The 16,334-nt window shown below is 40.1% G+C and overlaps 1 protein-coding gene across 1 annotated transcript; it reads right to left on the reverse strand.

The window, feature by feature from the left end:
- Positions 1-6,003: 6,003 nt before the first annotated feature.
- LOC102224318 (resistance to inhibitors of cholinesterase protein 3-like) lies at positions 6,004-14,010 on the reverse strand. Its single transcript, XM_023350368.1, has 6 exons — positions 13,661-14,010; positions 11,114-11,328; positions 10,964-11,033; positions 10,777-10,867; positions 9,592-9,701; positions 6,004-9,014 (listed from the first exon to the last, which is right to left on the reverse strand). Exons 1-6 carry the CDS (start codon positions 13,800-13,802, stop codon positions 8,662-8,664), a joined length of 981 nt encoding a protein of 326 aa, XP_023206136.1. The 5' UTR covers positions 13,803-14,010; the 3' UTR covers positions 6,004-8,661.
- Positions 14,011-16,334: the final 2,324 nt, after the last annotated feature.

The following is a 16,334-nucleotide window of genomic DNA, read 5'->3' on the forward strand; positions in this document are numbered from 1 at the left end:
CATTTTTATTTGAGCAATAAGCAAATGACAAAAAAAAAATTTGAAGATTTGAAAACCGCAGTAATTGAGGAATAATTTTTGTAACTATAAATTATACATATATGTGTGTGTGTGTGTAGAAAGAATAAACATTAAAAGTGCATCCTACTGATGGTTTAAATCAGAGGATCATAGTGAGAAGGATTTGACTAAAGTTAAATCAAGTTATTTGTTTAGGAAAGTGTAAGACTGGCCTTTGCCTTTGTTTTCTTTTTGCCTCGCTGCAGTTCTGGCCTCAAAACTGTCCCATGTCATTTTCCCCCAGTTGTTCTTTTATAGTTAAATCATGAACCCTGACCTTACCTGAGATAGAGGTCTGCAGTGTTTTAGACGTTGGTCTGGGCTCTTCTGTGACCCTCTGGATGAGTCTCAAACGTGCTCTTGGAGTAAATTTGATACGTTCCTTTCTGGGAAAGTTCCATCTTGTGTCCATTGGCAGATAATGACTCCAAATGCTGTTTGCTGAAGTCCTAATGCCTTTTTTTTTTTTAAACATTTAATCCTCAGAAAATGGCACTATGAGCTTGAGACCTAACAACTTACTTCATGTTGTCAGACAGGTCTTTTCTATGCAATTTCTTGATGATACATTCTGTTGTAAAGCAAGCCTGGACGCAGATTTGATCAGATTAAATTTAGCTCTGGAGCCTAATCGGTTCAACCATGATTTCCCAAAGGGTACAATTACTTCTCACATTGGGTTGGATTGGTTTGGTCGTGCCTTTCTTTCACCATTTTGATCCTTTTCATCAAACTCCACGTGACTCATCAATCCTCGGTTGCTATAGATAGTAGCAGGTGCTCCCTATCAGCGAGACAGCCAAGCACTCCCAGTCGTCAGCTGGCAGATTTTGCCGTAAGGAGCCACGAAGCAGCAGTCTGCCAGAAGGCCCGTCGTCTGACAGCCGCCACAGTGTGAGAGGAGGGAAGAGGAACATCTTCAGGGAATCTGAGCACAGCTCAATCACCACGGGTGATTTTTCCCATAATTACATGCGTCATTATCCCCTGATGTAAGACCTGTTTGTGGAACTGCAACCTCTGAGTGACCCAATTACCCCAAGATTGCATAGAGGCAATCTTTCTGCATTTCAGTGTCTTGTTTCTAAATGTGAAAGGTGTAACCGCGCCATTCTGTTCAGCAGTGGGGAAAGACTCCAACTTTTTAGACCCCATCAACCGAGTCGAAACTGGACAAAGCAAACAAACACAGAATCCATCCAATTATTTTATATTACATTCATCTGGTGGATTTAAAAGACTGTTCTAGTAATAGTGACATTTTTATGCAACGATTTTAACTGGCAGCAAAAAAAGAATCTATCATCTTTCATTAGTGACAATTAGAGTTTCAAAAAGTCTTCTGGTCACTTTACAGCGACATTTAACAAGGAAATAATAATAATAATAATAAAAAATCCCAGTAGCAGCAAATTTACTGACTTTACCTAGACTTCGGGTGCATCCACCCCAGCCCTGGAACTGGACTATAGCGCAGGGCATTCTGGGTAAATGCATACCTGCTAAGTCTCCTGTTTTGGCTGGGAAGCTACCATTTTTAATCTCCTTCCCGCTGTGCTCCGGTATTATTTTCCCGTAAATATCCCGTATGATGGCGCCGCTCCTTTTAAGTTAGTTTTCCTCGCCTGTACGCCCCTCGTCCACCACCGTTTCCTCCCCCGCCGTCTATTACGTATTCAACCCGCTCTTACGTCAGTTCCCCCCCGCCGCTCTTACCTTTGGTTCTCCCCGCTCTGACAGTAGCACCGGACGGCGACATTTTCCATATTCTCAAATCCAAAACTTGACCGGCAACAACCAAAAACAGACAAGTTTAACACTAACAGGAGAAAGAGCTTTTACCAAAATCCTGCAACCGCAAAAATCTGACGCTATTCCAATTTCGTTTGTTGAAGGAGGAAATTGCGCTCATCTCTTCTTTAGCGGTTTTTCATTCAGTGGTTCCTGCTGCAGCGCCACCACAGGCGAGGGAAGAGAACAGTTTTTATTCAAAGGGTTTGGTTTGTTCGATAATGTAACTTAACTGCACCATTGAAAACGTAACAAATGTTGACATTTTAATCCGAAATCATACTGACTCTACCGGACTACCAGGTGTGAAAATAGCACGAAAAGCAAGCATGTCTGTGAATGACATCACTTTATCCTTAAGATCTCCTGCTTCAGCTGGTGTTCATCAGTGTCCTGGTGTTGCTGCCACTATAAAAGCACCAACAATCTTCAGGCCACAGACAGTGGAAGCCGCAATCACAACATAGTTCATGAACATTGGGCATTTTGAGTCTCTGTTCAAAACGTCCCTAAGGCTGCGGAAAAGTTTATTATTGCCAAGGTCTAGGAATAAAAGTTCTAAATCAATTCTTGATTTAGAATTGGCACTGTGAACCCTTTGGATGACATATGCTCAAACATTTATATATATATATATATATATATATATATATATATATATATATATATATATATATATATAAATAAAAGGCTCACTAGTAGCACAGACGTCCAAAAACAAAATGGATTCAGATTAGAAAAGTTGGTTCCCAATCTCACCCTTTTAGATAACTCTCTCAACCCACATTGGCGCTGAACTCCCCTGGAGACTTGGAGTAATTCCCTTAAGGGACACCCTGAAAATCGAGGACTTCATATAGCCTGAAGTTATTTGTGCCTCTGACCCAAAACAACCCATCATCAGAACCTTCCCGCTTCCCAAGACGGTAGCAGGGAAGAACTCCAACACTAAGGCTCTCAACCCATACCCAAATCACCAACAGAGGAGATGCCAGCTCACAGCAAATACAGGGGTGATGACTTTCTACAACACAGTGATTTCAATTTTGCTTCAAAGTGAGGTTGAGCTGGTGAAAAACTCCATGTGTGATGAAGAGTTCCTCTTAATGTTTCGCTAATAAGGTCATTTATCTTAGAGCACGGGGGACGACAGCGGTCCAGGACGGTCGCTGCCTATAAACAGCCCATCAGTGTTCTGAATGATGCAGGCAGCAAACAGCATCCCGGGTTCCTTCTCCCTCCCCATAATATCACGACTAAAAATAGAGCAGCCAGATTGCTGATCTTTATCAGGAACTGGAGGGCACAAAAAAAAGGAGAAGGAAAGAAACCGTCCGATGGAAAGTCCTTGCCCGGTCCATTTTGCCTGACAGGATCGGTCCCAGGGGGAGATGGAGGCCAGGAGCACAGCCTTGGTTTGTTTCCATAGGGACATTTTCCAGAAATGGGGGGTTACTTTAACGGGTCATGTGCAACAGATTCTGGGAGAGAAAAATCTAGTTTCATTGTGTTTTTCTTTTTTATATAAAGAATAAATGATGCTTACAGCTTATTGAGGTCAGAACAGAGCATACTGTTCACATGTTCTGAATGACAAGCATGAACATGGTGTTACTGTTTTCTTCAAACAAAAATATACAAAACATGGTGTTCCTATGTTTCCAGACTCCTTTAATTAGATGCCTCAAAATAAAACACACGGAAGCCATCAGAAGTCACCTAATTGGTAAGCTGACTAAATACACGTGCCCTGTGGTGTTACAGGGTGGTGGCAACGTCATGGTGTGAGATGATTTTCTTTAGCATGAACAAGAAAGTTTACCTTAGAAAATAAAAAACTGCTTGGAGTTGCAGAAGACAATCAGAGATACAATGGAAAGGGTTAGATGTGGAAATCGATGTGTTAGAATGGTCTAGCCAAAGTATAGACCTAAATCAAATGGAGAATCTGTACTAAGTCTTGAAAACTGGCATTCACAGATCCTCTCTGTCTTATCTGACCGAGTTTGACCTTTCATGCAAAGAAGGATGGGCAAAAAATGTCAATTTCGAGATGAATGATTTTGCAAGTCAATGTTAAGAATCACTGAGCAGCGAAGCGAGAGCACTGGTCCAGAAACAGCAGGAACATGACTGCATCACATTGTATTGCATTAAAAACAAAGGATATTGGTTGAGTTCTCTGTCGGTACCTTCAGTTCTGTTCCGCACGCACTTTCTGCTTGCTTTCCACAAACCTGCTGACTCTGACAACAACCAGGACACAAAAAGACACTCCTTTGTTTAAAATCTAAAATAAAACCTTTGTGATTTCAGTTGTCTCTTCAAATAAAGATAAGAAAACTGCTTACTTTTTCACCGTGAGTAAGAGAGGCTATTTTTGCCTGCCTTTGAGAGGGAATGAAAGGAACCCAGCACTCTCCGAACAAACAAATCAAGACGAGACACATCCAGGTATGACAACCGTCTCTTCATATGACTACACGTTTGTTTGGATGAGTTCTCAACCGTTTCAGTGACAGTCCCATAACGCCAAATCTCAGAAGACAACGGTCTTCCTCATGTTCCTGATAAATAAAATGTCAATTCTGTTGTCTTTGTGCAGTTCTCGCCAAAATCACATTGAGTTGTCCAACGTCTCACGTTGAAAGAACTGAGAAAATTAAAGAAAAACTTATAATCAAAGCGCACCTGCCCTCTTCTTGTCTTGTCCCTAAGGTCAAATTATCAAATGATCAAGTCAATAGTTTGTTGGAAGTCGGAAGATTATCTGTATCCTGATTCTTTGGCACCACTGGCTTGATTTTAAAAATCTGTTCCTTACTGTAAAACACAAAAACTTAAGAGATGATTTAAGCCTTTTGCACATGATTACACAAAGATGTTAGAATATGGGAAAAGCCAGGCACAGAAGGAGCTATAGTCATTTCAGATCAGCAGTCCATGGGAATGTAAACAGTGCCAATAAAAACCACTTTTGCGCTATAAATGCCACAACACTCCCGGGATCACTTTGGTGCGTTTAGAAGTCCAGCATGACCCTGAAGGGAGCCCGCTCTGGGAATGAGTTCATCTGCAGTCTGTGGACGTCTTGTTTTAAATACCTTCAGTTCCCATTCGTAACGGCTGCGTGGCTCGTAAAATATTCCGTCTCGTACTCACCGCGAGTCGTTGGACGGAATTGGGCGGGAATCCCAACGGAATGCGAGTAAGCTGATTAAATGTTGCTTTCATAATTGAGAGAGCCATGCTAATTTGCGCTAAATCCCCTATCTTTTTTCTGATGCTACATGAAAGGAAGACAATAACAAACTCAGCATGGTCTAATTATGAGCTATGATTAGAAGAGGTGGTTTAATTTGCAAAGACACTTTAGAGAAGTTCCTCCAAATACCTTGTTCTACTGAACATAGAGGGAAGCTTTACTTCACGATTGCTCCATCTTGCTTGTTTAATACTTCTCTCTTCGACCCATTTCCCGCACAATGTAAATAAAAAACAACTATTTATTAATATGATGTTGCTCACAGAAGTAGGCCAAAGCTTCCCAGTAGAAAATGTTTCTAATTTAACCTTGTGGCTCCAGCTTTGGGCATGTTGCTCTGGCGCCATCTGCAGTTTGCCATCAAGAATGCATCTCAACTTCATTTAATTTTAATGGAGTAATCAACACAAAGTAGTGGATAGCTATGAAGTGTAACGTATGTTTATTATTTTATTTTGGAAAACTGAAATCTGAAAAGTGTGACGTGGTTCAACTTACCCCATACACTCAATGCATATAAATTTTGTCTGTAGTTTACAAATCTTAAATATTAAATCAACACTCTGCACTTATAATAATTACAAAGATGCAAGACTGCCATCTGGTGGATAACTTGGTCATTGGCGCATTCTTCATGCTGATTTTCCGGCAGGTGTTCCAGTTTTTAGAGACCAATCATACATGAAGCTATTGAACTGAAGAGCTCCTTCAGTGACGGACTATTGCATCTTTTGAGCGCAAAGCGGAACCATCGTAGATCCTTCCTCCTGGCCTCTGTTAAGACTATAACTACCACCGCTCCCAGCAAACTCAAACTATTTTCATTTTAAATAGCATCCTTGACATATTTCAGCAGTTTTCAGCTTCTTAATATGATGGAGATCAAGTTTTGTTTTACAATTTTATTTCCTTCCAAGGCAAGCCGAGTTTGTCCGCTCAGCCCCAACATGGAACAATCTCACAGGCTTTAACAATGCACACATGGGAAATACGGGACGAAAACAGTGGCAAAATAAGGCAAACTTCTTCTTTGTGAGCTGTGAAAGATCAGCTTTCTGAATATGCCACCCGGCCCAGGGGTGGACAGCTCAGGAATAGAATGCTTTGGTTTTAATATTCAATTGTAATGAACAAAAAAAAAAATTAAACCTGTTAATCAGTGTTCAATTCAACACAATCCACCAGATTTCGACATCCGATTCAGCAACAAGGCTAACCCAGGCAGCTGAAATCAATAAGTCACTCATGCTCACTTTAAAGACAATAAATAAATAAATAAACAAATAAGTGTTATTTAGTGTAGCATATTAATGCAATAGATATTAGGGCCATTGTAGATAGAAAAAAAACATAATGTCTGCCAAAAACACTTGGACATTTTGAGGTTAAATTTAAAAAACTTTCTAGGGAAATAAAACTAGGAAATTTCTGAGTTTCAAAAGTCAAACATTTTTAACAGTTGAAATTATCCGAGTTTCAAACCTTCTATTAAAAAAAAAGGAAAATTCTGAGTTTGAAAGGATAAAAATGTGCTAGAAAAACAAGGACATTTCTGAGCTCGTAAAGTGAAACATTTGCTAAAAATGATCAAACTCGGACTTTGAGATTAATCTCAAATTTGAGAAGGAGTTTCAACAGTCAAAGATTTGACTTTTGAAAATGTTCCGTTTCAAAATTCCTACCAAAAACAAGAATATTTCTGAGTTGGAAAAGTAGAAATTTTGCTAACTTTCAGATTAATCTCTGAAAATTTCCAAATTTTTTGCAAAGATAAGTTCTAACTTTGGACTTTTCAAACTCAGAAATGACCTTGTTTTTTCCAGAATGTACTCATTCCCTCACTGCAGTGGCCCTAATATGGCGTTGTATTTTAGTGTAATTTTTCACATAATAATAATAATGGGATGGTAAGGCAGAGTGGTAACTGTTGTAAATAGGAGTTTAAAGAAGACGCGACACCATGTGTCTGTAGCAGGTTAAATGATTGTCGGTTCATGCAGTTTCACTGTGAATATATAAACTAAAGGAAACCCCATGCAGTTACGCTGGACGTCCATCGCACCACAAGCTAAAGTTCACTTCTTTATAGGATTGCAATCTAAACAGCATCCAGCAGCATCAGTCTCTTCACGGGGGGGAAAAAAAATAAAGTACTTAAATGTGCTAAAAGAGAAAACAAATTCCTTGAAAGGTGTAGGATCCTTCTTTCAGCTCGCGGACAGCAACAGGTTGGGGGAGGGCTGCATTACTCGTACTTCTGTACAACTTGGGTGTCGGTCTGCAGGGTTAGGCTGCTGCTGTTGGAGCTGAGAGGTGTTCAACGAGGCAAGGAAACACTAAGCTTCTACGTAACAGTTTGGCTTTAACATTCAGACAGTTCTGAAAAGAAAACGGACGACAAGAGGTGGAAAAAGAGTGAAGTTCAGGCGGCTCTGTTTGCATGACCTTCACACGGACAAACAAATGCTGCTCTATAAACCCTTAAAACCCCTTCCTGCCCCTATCTGTCTTATGGAGAAAATGGTTCTCAAGAACCTACAGGTGTTAATATCTTTAGATAAATTGCGATGTCTGTGGAATATAGTCTGCATTGCTGGTCTTATTACAGTGCAGGTGCATCTCAGGTCGGAAATATCTTTAAAAAGTGCATGATTTATTTTGCCGATTATGGCTTCCAGCTGCTGCAAACTTCGTCATCATCCCCCCTGCTTGAATTAAATAAAATCAATGCAATATTTGAAAGAGATTATGCTGCTGTGTTGTCATCGAAACATCTAAGCTGGACCACCACACTGATCCCGAAAGGAAATTAACTGTTGTGACTCATAATTCCAGGTTCTTTGAGGGGTTTATCCCTCTTTACCTAAAAGAAACTCCACTTAATTCTGCATTAAACAACAAATGCCGGCAAATATCTTACAGCCTGTACAAAGTGCATTATTAGAAGGTTGAGTGGGACGAAAAACTGTAGGAAAAAAACACAAACAGGCACGTGACCTTTTAACCCTGCTGCAGTCTTAAGATAACATTAGGACCCCACAAGCTCTTTACCCTGTGCGCGGTCAGGCAGGGGTTGCACTGACCCTGTGTGCGCTTTTACCAGGTTTTTCTTATTTGTGTGTTTTCAGGAACGGACAGTCTGGCTGGGCGTAAGAAAATAATTCAATCTGATAATTAGCTGCATTTCAGGTTTTCATTAGCTGAAAGCCATAATCCCCAAAACAAACAGAAATAAACCCTTTAAATGTACCACTGCGTGTAAATGAATCTTTATTTTTGTTTGACCAAATTATCTTTTTGATTACATTCTAATTTTTGGTTATTCGTCTGGAGAACACCGAGATCTAGAAACGCATTTCATCTCTAGCTAGCCTAGCTTGGCTCATAGTCCTCCAGCAGCAGCTTTTTGCTGACCTTTGTGACAGGAACATGCAAACAGATCCGTTTCAGGTTTACGGTTCATGTCATGACTGTGAGCCGTGGAAGCCTTTCAGATAATAAATATTCCTAGTAAACTGTCACATCGCTACCTCCTGGTGGAGAGTTCATTCAGGCCTGTTGCGCCTCCTGAGGCCGGTTCCAGGCTGCTCTGAACACACCTGCTCAATGTTTGTCTCGCATGATGAAGAACACTCCGAGTCTTCCACCTCGTCTTCCCCTTTATCGCCCGCCTCTGCTTCTTCTTCCTCCTCCTCCTCCTCTTCTTCTACTTCAGCAGACTCTTCCGGCCGGCGCTCCATCGTCTCGTCGCCCTGCGCCGCCGCCTCGTCCCTGCTGTCAGCAGTTTCCTCTGGAGCCTCCAGGGAGTCGGGGGAGGGCTGAGCGTCCGCCGTCGTGGGGGTCTGGCTGGCTCCGATCGACTCGATCAGCTCGTCCAGGTTCCGGCCGCGGGACACGTCTGAAACACAGAGTGGGATTTTAGCGGCCCGCAAACACAAGGCTTCCATGCAAAGCAGGTGTGACGCAGAAGTCTGGGCTCCATCGATTCTTGCAAATCTCCCCGTCCACCACAGTCAGAAATGTTGCCTCTCATGCAAAACCGACTCCAAGGGAGATTCAAAGCAAAGGGCCGCTGGGGCTGGGAATTCAAAAACGATGGTCAAGAAATGGAACGGTGAGGAAACCAGTGTGGAGACTTGTTTTAGGTGATGATGGACATACACTTTTGTTACAGTTGTGCTTTCTAAAAGCATTTTTTCCACATTTAATTACAGCACAACTGCTAATTTGTGTGGATTTTACAGGGAGAGTCTTCAACATCCACTGACTTTGAGCTTTTACATGCTGCTTCAATAAATATGATTTAATGGCCAAATTCCCTCTTTCGTTCATTATTGAGTTTGATTTGGGTATTTTAAAGCAGAATAAAAATTTTAAAAAAGTTTTACTATCCATCGCTCAGACTTTAAAAACACACAGATTTGTGTGAGTGATTCTGTGTGCGGAGACCCTACAGAACCCCTGAGCCCGCTCACCGTTGGCGCTCAGCGGCGGACAGTCCATTCCTCTCTTCTTCATCAGGTAGCGGATGGTCTGCAGCTGAGACATGATCTCGTTCTTCTGCTCCTGGGCAACAGATTTCACGCTACGGAGGAAAACGGGACAGAAACGTGGAACTACGGTGAAATCTGAGATTATACAGTCTACTCAAGTGTGTAGAGATGAATGTGCAATAGGAAACTATTGGTAATGTACACTGGTTGATTGGTTTGGCATCAGGATGTTGGCCTGAATGTACCTTAATCAAACATTTTTATGACAAACCATTCTTATTTTTGTAGAAAATAAATTATTGAATAAATTATTTTTTTCTGATTCCAGTTTCCTAACGTTTTGCTGGTGTAGAAAATGGTTTTAGTCCATTTCAAGCAACAACAGCACCTGCGTTTCTATTAACCATATAATTGAGCAAATTGGAATTAGGAAAATAATTTTGATTAATGGAAACATGCCCATTTTTAAAAAAAAGGAAAAAATTTTGCGCTAGCAGGAATTAGTTTATCAACTATATGGAAATTAGCGTATTTCCCAAAACACTTTCACATCAATCGAATCACAGGGTCGACAGCAGCGACGTTGGTACTGACAGAAATGATGAAGAAGACGACAGGAAGTGGTGGGAGGATGATGGTGCTCCATGTTTTCTAATGACTTATCACGTGAACAAACTCATTCAGTTGTGATTTTGATTGCATTTCCAATTTACCGGAAACGCTGCAATTGTGAAATTGTGATTTTTCGACATTAGCGGAATATCGACACAGCTTTGCTCTCATTTGTAATGGAAACGCAGCTAGTGAGAACCTTCTCTAGAAACCCTGACTGCATTGGAGCAAATTTAATGAATATCTGGATATTTTGAAAAAAAATTCAACATTGCTGGATATTTTTGTCCCTATTTAGAAAATTGCAGAAAGAAAAAACATGGCTACTAGAGCAAAAATATATCATATTTTACCAAACATTTTCCATTTACAATAATAGAAACTGAAGTGACAAATTTGCTTGTTATTAAACTTTGGTCACACAAAATGAATCCAAGCACAGCAGTTTGGACACCTCTGACCTACGTAACTCTACCATAGAACAGAGGAGAATAATTAACACAACTGCTTTATTTTTATTTAAACAGCGGACACTTCTGTGTGAGGAAACCTGACCAGTTAGTGAGCGGGTCCAGCTGGGTGAGGATGGAGTTGAGCATCCTCTCCGTCTGCGCCAGCCTTTGTTCCAGCTCATTCAACTGGTTCTCTGTGTCAAAAATAAACAAACAAGACAGGAATACAAATCAACCGTAACCAAATATGTGCGGCCGCAGTCCGAACAAAGGCAAAGTGGCAAACACACCTGCCTCCGCTGACTTTTTGGCCCCCTTAGCAAACTTATCCTTTTGTGTTTTGTTATCTGAAGACTTGATCTGCGACGGAGAAGCAAATAAGACATTTCGATTTCAGTAATTGCGTTTGAGAGAGGCAGAGTGTGACGTAAAGTGGCTACCTTCAGAAACTTATATGCCGCAAACACGCCCACTCCGATGGCGTAGAGCGGCATCAGGGTGAACACGTAGCCTTTGTTGTTGTTGGACTTGTACTTGTCGCTCTTCATCTCCTGCTCCAGGCGCTTCTTCATCTGCTGGATGTTGTCGGCGCTCTGATGGGAGCCGGGGGGGCTCATGTTGATGGGCTGGGCCCTGGATGCGCCGGGGCCTGGACCTGCAGCGTCATGGAAACGGGGAAAGGAGAGGTATGAGAGTCTTGAGTCGACTGTGCCGAAAACCCAGATAAAAAGGAATTAGGGTTGTACTGGTAAATCTGCCTGCAGATCCATTAGATGCATCAAAATGAAGAGTGTGGAACATTTTTGGTTTCTAAAGAGGACCAGCAAACATCAATTGCTTTGATAAACACCTTTAATTCCTAAGTTTTATGTTCAAGAGAAAAATAAAATCAACCATCTCTGTCTACCATCTTGGAAGTCTGTTTTCTCTTTCAGGTCAAATTTTCTTCCTGCAGGTCAGAGAACAAAGGAAACTGAATTGGTGCCTCTACAGAGGAAATCCACAATAAATTCAAACGTTTCCACTTTGTGTCATCACCCCATCTTTGGAAAAAAAACACAAAAAAACCCCACTTCAAATAAATCCCAAAACTCTACTTAAACTTTTTTGTGTCGATGTTTGGCTTTAAAAAAAACAAACATAAAACTGATAAACATTCTGATTTTATTCCCGAGCTGACAACAAGATGGCAACCATTTGGGATGTTAAACGGAAAAGGAAATGAAAGACTTTGTGGGATTCCACTAATCCACTCAGTGTAATGGGTTGGTGTCATGAATCTACTTTTACTTTACACTACACTGCTGGAAGTAGCCATTACAGCACTGTAAGCTGCAGATAGAAAACCACACATGCTCCATAAAACCTCTATAAGCTGTAGACAAACCACAATGGATCTGTGTAAAGAGGGTTAAAGTGCGCAAAGAAAACATCCTCATGACAATGAGGCCGAGTGCAACAGATTCTTGCTGCCAACACCACATTTATTGAATTATTCGTGGTGTTCTTCGTCTGGGTAGCTGCCCCACAGCTGGCAAAGAGAAGGACAAAATGGAGGAGCTTCACACTCAACATGGACAACGTTAGATGCCATTTGTCATTCTGTTACAGTTTACTGGTTTTTTTTTTTTTACCCCTCCAGGGGGTCTTTTGTGGGCTCTAGTGTCCCTTATATGACAGTAGGCTGACAGGAAACAGGGAAGGAGAGGGGGGAAGACATGCGGCAAATATCGTCGGGTCCGGGAATCGAACCCGCGACGCCCGCGTCGAGGACTCAAGGCCTCCAAATATGGGTCGCGCTAACCACTACGCCACCACGGCATGCCCCAGTTTACTGGGTTTTTGACAGACCAACACAAAGTTGCGTATACTTATGAAAAGAAGGAAAAATTTCACGCATTTGTATTCAGCCTGTTTTAAACTGACACCCATAATTAATATCCTAGTTGAATTTGAAAATTTTATATTTCACACTTATATAACCGCCCCCCATAAAACTTTATTTTATTTTTATTAAAATATTAATTAAAATACATACTTTTTTTAAATGACAAAAAATATTAAGTGGCCTAAGCAAAGTCTGGACTAGTATAAATGTTAGGGTTGACAACTTATTAGCTTTAAAGGGGCATTTAATTCTTATAGACTGAATAGCTTTTCTCATGTGAGTAACCAATTTAAAATGGATTTTTATGTTAAGTCGGGTTAACTTTAGCTAATACAAAAGATCTAAAACAATTACATGTGGCAGATCTTATCTGTATCTGTACATTTTTGCACTGCCACATCACTGAACTTCGACATTGTGGCTTCACGCCATAAGCTTATGGTGCATTCAAGTACACTTCAGAAACTAGCGTACTAAAGTATAGAAACCTAAAATTCTCAAATGAAACTGATATCAAATACAAGCTTAGTTTTACTCCCTAAATAGCATCATTGCGTTACTTTTTGTGTGCGTCATAAATTGGTTTGATGCTAATATTCGTATAAAATGATCAAATCTTCACTCACATCTACACTAGTCTATTTTTAAATGCAAAATTAAATTGAAAAAAAAAAGCAGAAAAAAATACTGATAGCCAACAGAACACATTTTTCTTAAATTTGTAACTATTTTACGGCATCCTGTTTGGACATTTAATCGTTTAAAACTAATAAGGTTATCAGAACCATGGACAGCAGCCACCCGGATATAAAGTTCAGCAAGTCTACAGATATCCTCATTAACGCACTTAAAGTTCAACTAGATTTAAAATCCAATTTCCTAAGAAAAGATTAGAATGTTGCACTTTTTGTTACGTTTCCTTCCTTTTAAAGGAAATATTTTGGCAACAATATTTCGGGTATATTCGGGTAAAAGCCTGACTGTTCCTGAGGAAAAATGCGACAACCACACACAGGCCACGGACAAGAACACACACACACACACACACACAGGACACCAGCGGCCTGGTGGGAAACACACACAACCCAGAACTCGTCACCTTTTCTGTTGTAGCGATGGTCAGATTTGGTTTCCTTTGCCGCTGTCCCCCCACCGACACCGAACAACCTCGGCAGGACGACAAACGTGAAGAGCACCGCCGTGAACGCCAGGGCGACTTGTTGAGATGTTGACAGTACCATCCCTGCTGCTAGGGAAAATAGCCGAGGAACAGCGCCGAACACCGGACACAAACAGCAGGAAACAGCGCTAGCCGTCAGTAAAGAGCAACTAAGCTGTGAGAATGCGCCTGGAATCAGATATAAGCTGGAGTCATGAGAGAAGTGTGCTACGGAAGCTGCCTCTTGCCACTCTAACACCGAAACAGCTGCGCTCTGTTGCCTACACTGATTGCTTCCGGAACGGAAACCTTCACAATAAAAGCTTCTGCTTCAAAACTAATCTTTAAATGTGGACCGACGGCATACTTACATCTATATTACATCCGTTTATATATATATATATATATATATATATATATATATATACTGCTAAAAAAATAAAGGGAACACTTTAAGTGTTAAACACCTGTTTAAGTGTTCCCTTTATTTTTTTAAGCAGTGTATATATATATATATATAAATTGTTTTCAAATGTGAAGATGAAGATTATTTTTATGTTTTCTTTGTGAAATATTGCTTAAAAAACAACTAAAACCAATAAAATGAAAATAAATCTAATAATTTTTTTTTTTTAAATAAAGAAGAAAACGGATGCAAGTCAAGACTAAATATTTTTATTTTGAAGGTGTGACACTTAGACATCCGGAGTCGCTGGATCAACATGTTCTTTTGCTTTTTGTTACCATAGCGCTTTATCACACTACAGGAGACTGCCCTCTGCTGACCAAAAAAGGGAAAAAGAAACCTTGCGTGCACAATGGAGGAAATTAAAACAAGAGATGGGTGGGTAAGTTTTAAAAAAAGTCACGTGACATTTGAAGGTATAAGTGAATGGCTGGTAAAGTGTGTGTACGCGCGCGCGCGCGTGCGTGCGCATACGTTTGTTTCTAATACCTTGTGACATTTTCCTGAAGCCTGGACCCACAACGTGGGTTTTTGGGTCAGGGGTTAGATTTAGATCAAAGGTGTGAATTGAGTTTTGGTTAGGGTTTAAACTGTAGAAATGAATTGAAGTCAATGGAAAGTCCCCACAAAAATAGCCACGCAAACCTGTGCGGGTGTGTGTGTGCGTGTGTTTTAGAAGCAAAATTATAAAGCTGTCGGGTTTTGGTCTGAGACGCTGGACTAATTAGTGCTTGGAACTGATCCATATTGGTTTTATATTAGGTTTCATATTAGTTATATTATTAGTTTCTGCCTATATTTTCCTTTGCCCAAACGTAGATCACCATGAACTATCTTTTGACACTTGTATGTCAAATAGAACATTCCTCTATACAGGCAGCTGCTACAGTCATTTCCTTTGTTATGACTATCTAATATTTTTGTTGTTGGTTTTTCTACACAGCACGGAATGTGTAAAAGACTCAAATGCTCCAAGAGACCGTCTTGCTGCTTATTTTTTACTGTTTCCATCTGATAAGAACAAAACAAAAATACATTACTGAATGATTTGTCTTCTTGAGATCATTTTAAGAAATTCTACAGCAATGAACCAGATTTTTAAAAAATATGTCAATTAACTTTTTTTTTTCTCTTTTTTTAGTTGGATCACTTGTTCTCTTTTTTCAGTGTGGTGAACCATTGCTAACACAAAAGCTAAGAATTTCAGGCACATCTGGTTCTTTTCATTGGGTCTGCTGATTAAATTGGCTGATGGAATCTCAGACTTGATCTTGCATTAAATTATTCTGCTGATAATGCAGCAACATGTTCATAACTACTGAAATGTTCATCTTTGGTTCGTCGTTGTTTTTTGTTACTGTGGACTGGTTTAGCTCAACCACGTTGTGTTTTAACAAGGGATAACGAAGGAACTGTGAATAATAATTAATCCTGCAGCGCGATATGGTAGGAAGACAAGATAAGGTTGTAAAAATAGGGATGGTGTTATCAGGATATCAACTTTGACAGTTAAGGATGGCTCCGCAAACAGGTCATCAATCCTTCCTGAACTCGTATAACCTTGTTGAAGCCAACAAACTTTTATACACCCCACTCCCTTTATACGCTTGCACACTTTCTCTGAATGAGCCGCGGCCAGCATAGACGCTTTTCCTGTATGGAAGTCCTTTAACCAAAAAGAAAAACTCTTGAGGAGTTTATAGTTGTTGAAAAAGATCAATAGATGGTGATAAGGACAATGATTCTGTTGTTTGGAACGCTGTTCGGAGAAAGATTCGTAAAACGTTCACCGTGGTTTAGATATTTTCATCACGATTACAACGCTGAAAAATATCTGTATGTTGAACAGTAATAAGCAGTAAAATTGTGTCAGGAAAAAAATGAGCAAAATGTAAAACAATAAAAAAAAAAACTGTTGAAGTTGCCGTAAATAAATTAAATCAGTCCAAACAATCATTTGTTTGTTTTGTGTTTGTACATTCATGTCATAAGTTGTTTTCATGTTAACTTTAAAACATTTTTAGCCCTAAAATCAACAATAGCAAAGCCATACAACAGTGGAAGAAAAAGAAATACTTTACCCATAATTCTACTCTGTTTTACAGTAGAATTTACGTTTTCTTTTTCTAAAGTGAAAGCTGTTTATAG

The sequence above is a fragment of the Xiphophorus maculatus genome, chromosome 17, assembly GCF_002775205.1.
Source record: "Xiphophorus maculatus strain JP 163 A chromosome 17, X_maculatus-5.0-male, whole genome shotgun sequence".
NCBI classification, from domain to species: domain Eukaryota; kingdom Metazoa; phylum Chordata; class Actinopteri; order Cyprinodontiformes; family Poeciliidae; genus Xiphophorus; species Xiphophorus maculatus.

What these genes read in the sequence shown, in the direction of transcription:
- LOC102224318 (XM_023350368.1), bottom strand. Translation starts at nt 13,802, where the DNA reads ATGGTACTGTCAACATCTCAACAAGTCGCCCTGGCGTTCACGGCGGTG. An exon ending in CGGCATATAAGTTTCTGAAG is followed by an intron (nt 11,034 to 11,113) that starts GTAGCCACTTTA and finishes TCTCCGTCGCAG; the next exon opens with ATCAAGTCTTCAGATAACAA. An exon ending in TCCGCCGCTGAGCGCCAACG is followed by an intron (nt 9,015 to 9,591) that starts GTGAGCGGGCTC and finishes TCTGTGTTTCAG; the next exon opens with ACGTGTCCCGCGGCCGGAAC.